General features: G+C 50.8%; 2 protein-coding genes across 3 annotated transcripts in view; one reads left to right on the top strand and one right to left on the bottom strand.

Annotated features, from left to right (window-relative positions):
- The window catches only part of Rfc2 (replication factor C subunit 2), a 17,391-nt gene extending 10,591 nt beyond the window's left edge, over positions 1 to 6,800 (top strand). Inside the window, exons 7-11 of the mRNA XM_021162682.1 lie at positions 1,410 to 1,567; positions 2,678 to 2,743; positions 3,744 to 3,824; positions 5,333 to 5,446; positions 6,321 to 6,800. Of these exons, the coding sequence (XP_021018341.1) occupies positions 1,410 to 1,567; positions 2,678 to 2,743; positions 3,744 to 3,824; positions 5,333 to 5,446; positions 6,321 to 6,431 (530 nt within the window). The 3' untranslated portion in view covers positions 6,432 to 6,800. The remainder of the gene's footprint in view (positions 1 to 1,409; positions 1,568 to 2,677; positions 2,744 to 3,743; positions 3,825 to 5,332; positions 5,447 to 6,320) is intronic.
- A 1,719-nt stretch (positions 6,801 to 8,519) lies between these two features.
- Lat2 (linker for activation of T cells family member 2) overlaps positions 8,520 to 9,807 on the bottom strand; it is a 14,570-nt gene continuing 13,282 nt past the window's right edge. Inside the window, exon 13 of one of the 2 annotated variants that reach the window (XM_021163620.2) lies at positions 8,520 to 9,443. The gene's annotated coding sequence lies outside the window, so the exon portion shown is untranslated. The remainder of the gene's footprint in view (positions 9,444 to 9,807) is intronic. The other variant, XM_021163622.1, reaches the window with a different exon arrangement.

Below are 9,807 nucleotides of genomic sequence, written 5' to 3' on the forward strand. Positions count from 1 at the left end.
AAAAAAAAAAAAAAAAAAAAAAAAAAAAAAGAATTCTGTTCTCACCTACCAGGAATTGAACTTGAGCAGTGCCTTGACCTACCTAGCCATTTTGCTGGCCCTACTTTTATCTTTTATGGTACTGCAGATGCAACCCAGGGATTTTATGCATGTGCCCTACTAACTGTGGCCTGTGTGCTTTTTTATTTTGAGACTTGGTCTTCCTAACTTGCCCAGGCTGGTGTTGAATTTGCCCTATACCCCAGGAATGCCTTGAATCTGCAGTCCTCCTGCCTCAGCATCCTGAGTAGACGGGATGACGGGACTGTGCCACACAGCTTGTCTTGAACGTGCTCTAGTTGTTTTGTACGCTGTGACCCTTGGCATCGATGGACTCTACATTGGGCTTTGCCAGGCATAGCCAGGCCTCCACCTCACCACAGTGTCTTCCCGTAGTGCCTTTGGCCTGCAGCCCAGCTGCTGCCCATGCACTGGCCTCTCTGCCAGACAGGTATCCTGGCCCGCTGTGCTGTGTGTTATCTCTGTCTCATTCCTGTCCTGCTGATGCCCGGCACTGGGGGCTTTTCTGTCGCACTTCCCTCTCCGCACCCCCACACAAGCGTGTTTCCACATGCCTTTTCCTGCCAGCTCATGGCTGCCCAGATAGGTGGAAGGCTTAGTGTTTACAAGTGTCATCCATCCTGTCCCACCTGCCCCCCCCCCATGTAAAACTTACATTGTATGTGTGTGCTAGAAGTCAGTTATCATCTATGTGGATCTTAAAATTGAACTCAGGCTGTCTGTCAGTCTTGGTGGCAAGCATCTGTTTCCACTGAGCCATCTTGCTAGCTGCCTGCCCCCACCCCCATCCTGTTTTCTTGTTGGTGTTGGTGGTGTCCGTGGTGATTTTTGAGTCAGAGTCTCAAGCAGCACAGGTTGACCTTGTACTGACTTTGTACCTGAGGCTGACCTTGAACTCACGATCCTTCTGTCTCTACCTCCATCTGTAATCGCAAGTGCTGGGATTACAGGCTGGCACCTTGTGGAGCTTTAAAGAGCTTGTTGGAGTTCCATTGCCTTCTACCCTGACCAACTGCCATCTTCCCCAAGGGCCCACCCATTCTACACTGTGATTCCAGCCATTCCAGAGGTCCTAACTTCGTGTGTGTGTGTGTGTGTGTGTGTGTGTGTGTGTGTGTAGGTGTCTGTGTTAGGCCCACTTACCCTCCAGAAACAGGACCTGACCTGCTTCTTTTAAGCAGTTAGAGGCAGGCATTTATTGGGGCATGGGAACAGACACATCAGCACGCACACCTAGAAAAAGCCCCTCTGCAGAGAACAGAGAGCTGGAAATACAGCCTCTCTGCCTCTTATCTGATAGTCTGACGCCTGGCTCAGCTGTGAGCCCTCACTCTGCCGTCTCTGTCCAGAGCCCATCCAGTCCCGCTGTGCAGTGCTCCGCTACACCAAGCTCACTGACGCTCAGGTCCTCACCAGGCTCATGAATGTCATCGAGAAGGAAAAGGTGCCATACACAGATGACGGCCTGGAAGCCATTATCTTCACAGCCCAGGGAGACATGCGCCAGGTTGGAGGGTGACTGCTGCTATCTGTCTTAGGCAGGGTTTCTATTGCTGCAGTGAAACACCATGACCAAAAAGCAAGCTGGGGAGGAAAGGGTTTATTCAGCTTCCACTTCCACAATGCTGCTCATCACCAAAGGAAGTCAGGACTGGAACTCGAGCAGGGCAGGACTTGGAAGCAAGAGCTGATGCAGAGGCCATGGAGAGGGCTGCTTACTGCCTGCTCCCCTCCATTGCTCAGCCTGCTTTCTTATAGCACCCAGGATGGCAGGACTCACAGTGGGCTGCCTGCTACCCATCAATCACTAATCAAGAAATTGCCCTATAGCTGGATCCTTTTTTGGTTTGGTTTGGTTTGTTTTTTAGTTTTTTGGTTTTTCAAGACAGGGTTTCTCTGTATAGCCCTGGCTGTCCTGGAACTCACTCGGTAGACCAGGCTGGCCTCGAACTCAGAAATCCATCTGCTTCTGCCTCCCAAGTGCTGGGATTAAAGGCATGCGCCACCAGTGCCCAGCTCCTATAGCTGGATCTTTTTTTTTTTTTTTTTTTTTAGCACCCTTTTTTTTTTTTTTTTTTTTTTTTTTTTTTTCATAGCAGCCTTATTTATTTATTTATTTATTTATTTATTTTTTAATTTTTTTTAATTTTTAATATTTTTTATTACATATTTTCCTCAATTACATTTCCAATGCTATCCCAAAAGTCCCCCATAGCACCCCCCACTTCCCTACCCACCCATTCCCATTCTTTTGGCCCTGGCATTCCCCTATATTGGGGCATATAAAGTTTGCAAGTCCAATGGGCCTCTCTTTCCATTGATGGCCGACTAGGCCATCTTTCGATACCTATAGCTGGATCTTATGGAGGCATTTTCCAATTGAAGTTCCCTCCTTTCAGATAACTCTAGTTTGTGTCTCAAGTTGACATGAGACTAGACACATTGCTCTTACAAGTTGAAGTTTGGGAACGAGTGTTATGCCAAGTTTGGCTAAAATGCAGATTGAGGACTCAGTATCCTGTGGGGTGAGCTGCTGGCGGGTGGGGGTCGGGTCTCTGAGAGGCAGGGCAGGAAAAGACTTCATAGTCGCCCTGATGTATCTCTTGTCTCTGTCCAGGCACTGAACAACCTGCAGTCCACCTTCTCCGGATTTGGCTATATCAACAGTGAGAATGTATTCAAGGTACCAGGGTGGGGAGAGGGCTAGCCTGCAGCAGAATGAACCTGCACCAACGTTGGGTGGATGTAGGACCCCGGCATGGTAGTCCACGCCTGTGATCCCAGCATCACTTTCAGAGTAAAACCTGTCTCAGGAAGGAAGGCAAGGCCTGATTTATTAGAGTCCTTGCCTGGGTTCCAGACCCAGCACCACATAAACTAGGCATCCCACGCCTATCATACAAGCAGTCGGGAGGCTAAGGCAAGGGGACTGTGAGACACTGTCTTGTGCCCAAAGAAAGGCGGCGGGCACTCATGGCTGGGTGAGATGGGCTCCTGGCAGAGTTGGGTGCTTGCTTCGTTTGTTTTTCCACCCCAGCTTTGTCCCTTGTACCCAGGAGACCAGTGGGAGGGTCCTGGGAAGGACCCAGGTGGAGGTAGTGGAAGATAGGTGGGTCCTGGCTAGCCAGTGTGTTTCCTGATCCCTCACTTCCCTGCAGAGATGGTCTTACCCTTACCTGTGCTGCAGCCTGGGCTCTGGTGGCTTGTCTGAAGTCGTTTGCCTCCCGAGCCATCTCTCCAATCTTCTTCCTTTGATTCTTTTATTTTTGAGCCTGTCTGTAGCCCAGACTCTGTCCTCAGGCTGGCCTCGAACTTCTGTTCCTCCTGCCTCCATCTTCCTCATGCTGGGATCACAAACGTGTGCCACCATCCCTGCCTGGCTCATTCACTTATCTTAGAGGCAGGTCTCAATATGTGGCCCAGGCTGGCCTTGAATTTGAGGTCCTCCTGTGCCAACATGCCCAACACCATGCCTCTAATGCCACCCAAGTAGAGAGTCTTTCTGGGCCGTTGGCTGCTTTGTAGTTCGTTCATCTTGGATATGAGGACTCTAACTGTGTTGGGAGCTGTCCTTTGGGGGATGTCCTTGGTGGTGATAAGACTGTTCCCAAATTCCAGTTGCTGGAGACTTGGTGAAAACTAGTCTGGGGCCTCAAGATGGTGTCTCCTAATTGTTTGCTCAGGTCTGCGACGAGCCCCACCCCCTGCTGGTGAAGGAGATGATCCAGCACTGCGTGGACGCCAACATTGACGAGGCCTATAAGGTGGGTCTCCTCCTGCTGCCCTCGTCGCCATGGTGCCCTGTATCTCTTCAGCCAGGTGGAAGGGCCCACAGTGGCTCCAGGACTCTGTGTCACTCCCCTAACAGTAAAATCACTGTGAGCTTTGGGTAGACTGGCTTGGCTTTCTCATCACTCAGCCAGAACCAGGCAGAAGCAGCTCCACAGAGGCTGGCTTTATTGGGACCAGTGTGGCAGGAAGGCCTGATGAGCTCATGGTGGTGGGAGAGCTCATGGCGGGGGGAGCGTGTGGCTTTGCTTTTTTTTAAGTATGCGTGAGTATTTTGCCTTCATGTAGCCTGCTCACCATGTGTGTGTATGGCACCCTTGGAATTCAAAAGAGGGCATCTGGTCCCCAAGACTGGAGTTGGAATTATGAGCTGTCATGTGGGTGCTAGGAATTAAACCAGGGTCCCGAAAGAGCAGCCAGTACTCTTAAGCACTGAGCTATCTCCCCAGCCCCCATGAGCTGCCTCACATCTTGATGGATCAGGAATCCTATACATGCTGCCTAGCTATAGAGGCTCCACCCCCTAAATGCCCAACCTCCCAGAACAGCGCCACCAGCAGGGTACTGAGTGGTATTTCACACTCAATCCGTGAAACTGATTCCTAGAGAGAGGCTGATTCCTTGCCTCAAGCCACACTGCAGAGGTAGACCTGGAAGTCAGCATTGTGACCTACTGGAGTTACATCCTCTACCAGAGATTCCCAGCCTGAGACAGAAAGAGCAGCCATCACCTCCAGTGATGTCACATTGTCCTGAGTTGGGGAACATGTCATATCCTGCTCTGTCTTCCTGAGAATCATGTTGAGGGCCAACCAGGAACCTAGCAGTTAATCTGTTATCTGGAAGAGGAGAGGTCAGGAAGGGTTGTGTGGCTGAAGGCCTGGTTCTCTGAGCATGTGCCAGTGAGTATGGGTGACTTCAAATCTCTAGGTGTGAGGGATATGATTGGAGACACTGTAACGGATCCCGCGTGTCCCACTCTCAGTCAACTAGGGAGACTGACCAGGGTCAGGGCAGGGTTGGACTTAATGAGAAACTGGAGTACCAGGCACTGGAGTACTGGAGGCTGAGGTTAAGCCCTAGACTGGATACTGAAGACAGAACACAGCTAACCCTAATCCCTGTCTAACCCTAACACTGCTAGAATCTATCCCAAGGTGCCAAGGCTCAAAGAATTGTCTCTAGACACAGCCCCAGGCTAGGGAAAGTTGACAGGGAGGGATGGAGGGAGGGAGGGAGGGAGGGAGGCAAAGGACTAATGGAAAAGTGAGCTAAATTACCTGCTGGGATCAGAGTGCTGGGTGAACCAAGGTAGCCATGGGGCCCACTTAGACCTCTAAAGGTTCAGGTGATCCTCAAAGCCTCATGGGTCACCTGAGCCAAACCGTTACCCTCGGGGTGACAGGCTAGGCCCACCATAGTCCCCCTCCGTCTCTGTCTGTGAAGCTCACAGTGTTCAGGGCCTGCTGGGTCTTCTGTCTAGATTCTTGCTCACCTGTGGCACCTGGGCTACTCACCAGAAGATGTCATCGGCAACATTTTCCGAGTCTGCAAAACCTTCCCGATGGCTGAATACTTGAAACTGGAGTTCATCAAGGTCAGTTAGAGCTCAGGAGTACTTTGTGCCTTTTGACTCTGCTGACTTCTTCATCTGTGGTGGTGGCTTTTATAGTTGAGGTCTCATGGTATGGCCTAAGCTGGGCTTAAGGGTATGTGCCAGCACGCTGGCTTGCGCTGGCTTCCTTACTGCACAGTGCCTTCCAGATCTGCTGTGACGTGTGCCTGTGCTCTGGCCCTTATCACTGAGCAGTATTCCGTGCGGCTGTCACCACCACTTGCTCTCTGGGAAGGCCGTTGGGGTTTCTGTGGCTAAGGCCACTGTACACGGGCCACCACGCCTCCCAGCCAAGGTCTTGTTCTACTCGGGTGGGTTCCCAGGCACAAGACCACCGACTCGGGCAAGTGTATGCCGAACTTTTTAAGACTTGAACTGGGGCTGGCCAAGTTGGGAGAATGCGTGTCTTGAATGTGCGGAGCCCTGGGGTTGGTCTCAGCACGGCCTATGAAGAGTGCTGCTGGGCGTGGTGTGCACCTTGAGTGCTACATAGTGAGACCTTATTTCAGAACAGCAACAGCAGAAATAACCGGGTGTCCTTAACCCAGTTCAACACCCTGGAGGTGGAGACAGGAGAATCAAGAGCTCAAGGCTACGCTCCAGTACATAGGGAGTTTGAAAGCAGTCTGGACTCTGAGACCCTAACAGACAGGGCCTTAGCTCAGTGTTGGAAGCTCCAGGTTTGCTCCGCAAGCTTGGAACTTTTACAACATGAGCCAAACTTGAGTGAAGCCAGATCCCGCCTGTCACCCTGCATTTTGAGGTCCTCATATCTGCTTTGAACCAGCCACTAGTTAAGCTGGTTAGGAACAACTAGTCGCGCTTACCCACCTGCTGCTCTCGGCTTGTCTTTCAGGAGATTGGATACACTCACATGAAAGTGGCGGAAGGAGTGAACTCCCTGCTGCAGATGGCTGGGCTCCTGGCCAGGCTGTGTCAGAAGACCATGGCTCCAGTGGCCAGCTGACTTGAGACGGCCTCCACTGATGGAACTAGGAGAGTCTTTGTTGTGGGAGCTGTGCCTCAGCCTTTGCTAGAACATGCTCACTTTGTTTTTCTTCTGTGAAAATAGTCTCTTGTAGCCCAGGCTAGCCTTGAACTCCTGATCCTGCTGAGTGTTGGGGTTGGAGGTGTGTGTCACATGTACTTTCTGCGGTACTACAGGTGCATGTCAAAAGAGCGCTCTGCCAGCTGGGCTACAGCGAGAGACTGAGCTCTGGCAGAGTTCCACACCTCTGCTCTTCCTGTGCGAATTCCGCCTCAGGCCCTGGACATGGGCATGGTGGGAAAGCTCTGACCTCCTCAGTCTTGTAGCTGATAAAGCCTTTGGATGTTCGTCTTGCTATGCTTAATTGCTTGCGACCTTGGGGAAAACCAGCGTCTTTCTCCTGCCTGTTGAACCCCAATATTAGAAAGGGTACCCCGGGGCCAGTGAGACTGCAGCAGGTAAAAGTGTTGGCCACACACCCAGCCTCCTGAGTTCCACCCCCTACAAAAAGGTGGAAGAGAACTGACTCCACAAACATTCTCTGGGGAGCTGGGGTAGTGTAGCACGCCTTTCATCCCAGCAATTGGGAGGCAGAGGCAGGTGATGTCTGAGTTCAAGGCCTACATAGAGGCACCCTGTCTCAAAACAAAAAGTACAGTCTTCTGGGTCCTGTACACATGTACAGATAATAAGTAAAATTATAAAAATCTTTAAAATTTAAAGAAATGAAGCCAGGCACAGTAGCATACACCATAATTTTTTTTTAAACATGATTTGTTTATGAGTGATTTTGTTGTTGTTGTTTTTATTTTATTTGTGGGTGTTTTGCCTGCATGTACACCTGCTCACTGAACACATGCAGTGCCTACGAAGGCCTAAAGAGCATTGTGTCCCTTGGAAAGGGAGTTGCAGGTAGTTGTGAGCCTCCATGTAGGTGCTGGGAATTGAACCTTGGTCTCCTGCAAGAGCAGGCAGAATTGCTTAGCCATCTCACCAGTTCTGAGAACCCATAAGCTGAGTACTCAGGCTAAGTTCAAAGCTAGGCCCTGCTATGGGGAGTCCAGGCCAGCCTGGGAAATGTGTGTCGGTGTCTAACAGCTGGGTTCTAGGTGTTTCTTCTAATATAGTAACTTGTAGCATTCATTTCTTCTTAGAATGGATTTGTGGTGTCCAGGGGAGGGGGCTGGACATGAAGTGCACAGCCCCATTCCTCTCTGGACCTCAGGGTCATTTCTACTAAGAATCATGATCTTAAGCCAGGCAATGGTGGTCACACCTTTAATCTTAGTACTCAGTACTCGAGAGGCAGAAGTAGGCAGATCTCTGAGTTCCAGGGCAGCCTGGTCTACAGAGTGAGTTCCAGGACAGCCAGGGGCTACACACAGAAACCCTGTCTCAGAAAACAAAAAAAAACACCACCTTGCTCTTCGTTTCCAGGAAGGGTCTTTACCAGAGCCAGGTGTGGTGGCACAGGCCTATAATCCCAACACCTGGGGTGCTGAGGCAGAGGGGTGCCACAAATTCAGTACCAGCTGCCTGGGTTACAGTGAGACAGAGGCAGAGGATACTAACAAGATAGCTCAGTGGTAAAGGCACTTGCTTGTCTTCCCAGCCTGGAGCCCTCATGAGGGCAGGAGAGCCAGCGCCACAGCTGTCCTCTGACTGCCTCCACACACACACAAGTAAAGTGCTATACAGCCTCAACCTGAGTTTGGATTCCCCAAAACCCAAGTAACAAGCCAAGCACGGGGACAGATGTCTGTGATCCTAGCACTGGCAAGTCAGAGACAGGATCCCTGGGGCTCGCTGGACCAGCAGGTCTACCCCATCAGCAAGCCTACAAGCTCAGCCACAGACCCATGTTCAGAAGGCAGGAGAGATGAGATTGCTCAGCAGTTGGGCTTGACTGCTCTTACAGAGGAGCTCAGGTTTCTAGCACTCCTGTAGGGCCGCTGACAAGAGTCTGCAGTTTCAAGTGTCCCGGTGCCTCCAGAATTCTGCAGGCACGCACACATGGAATATACTCAGACACAGGTTTTAAACCAAAGGTCAGGTGCAGTGGTGCCTTTCAGCCCTGTATCCAGGAAGTAGAAGCAGACAGGGTCTCTCATCAGGGTGGGTCAGCCTGGTTTATAAAGCAAGTACCAGGGTAGCCAGGGGCTACACAGTGTGACTGTCTTTAAAAAAAAAAATAATAACGGAGAGCAACAACAGAGACATTCAGCCCTAAGAACACACACAGGGGAAGGTGTTTAAACAAAGGCATGTGTGCAGTGTTTGCTCTCACACTCACAGGGTTTATTGGTGTTTGGTGAGGGGGTAGTTTTATTTCCCTATCACCATCGCACAAAGTCCCCGCCCGCAGGAATGGAAGATCAGAACAAGCTGGAGCCCACTAAGAAACCAAAGTGATCCCAGGTTACCCCATTCCTCTGCTACAGTTAGTACACATAATGCTCTGAGACAGGGAATCCCCTGACATTGACAATATTAAATACGACTCCAGCAACTTTAGTTAACTACAAAAAGAGTCATAGCAACAGTCCTAGAAGTCGACATAAGTAATCTGAGGTCCAAACAAAGAAAGGAAAAAAAAAAAAAACCTGGTAGGACGCGATCCCAACACTAGGACTGAGGGTTACAAGTTTGAGATCAGCCTGAGTAACTTAGTGAGATCCTGCAGCCAAGACAAAAACAAAACCCACAAATGCCACTGTTGTGCCTCATTTTAGATGTGAGACTGGGGTCACATCTTGCCTCAGGTCTTGGGCTTCCAGTCAGCACAGTCAATATCCCCTGGGCACTTGCTTTGCCCCCAAAGAAGTCCAGGGCATCACTTGGGGTTTGGGACTCTGGCGATTCCCAGCGTCTCCCAGGCTGTGGAGCAGCCACGGCCAGGGTGTGAAACTTGAGCATCCCTGGAGAACAGGCTTTATTCAGCAGGCAGTAAAGGCTTCAGTTCCCGCTCACATCCCTGATCCTCAGGCCCTTCTGTAGAGAGGAGAGTTGGGGAGATGGCTCAGTTGGTAACATAAGCAAGAGGGCCTGAGATCAACTTCTAGAGTCCACCTCAAAAGACACGCCTATAATCCCAGCACTCCATAGGTAGAGGCAGGAGGATCGCTGTGAGTTCAGGGCCAGTGTGGTCTACATGTCAAGTCCCATGCCAGCCAAGGCCACATAGAACCTATCTTAACAACAAAAAAGACAGCTTGCCGGGCGTGGTGGCGCACGCCTTTAATCCCAGCACTTGGGAGGCAGAGGCAGGCGGATTTCTGAGTTCGAGGCGAGCCTGGTCTACAGAGTGAGTTCCAGGACAGCCAGGACTACACAGAGAAACCCTGTCTCGAAAAAC

Source organism: Mus caroli, chromosome 5 (genome assembly GCF_900094665.2).
Source record: "Mus caroli chromosome 5, CAROLI_EIJ_v1.1, whole genome shotgun sequence".
NCBI lineage: Eukaryota > Metazoa > Chordata > Mammalia > Rodentia > Muridae > Mus > Mus caroli.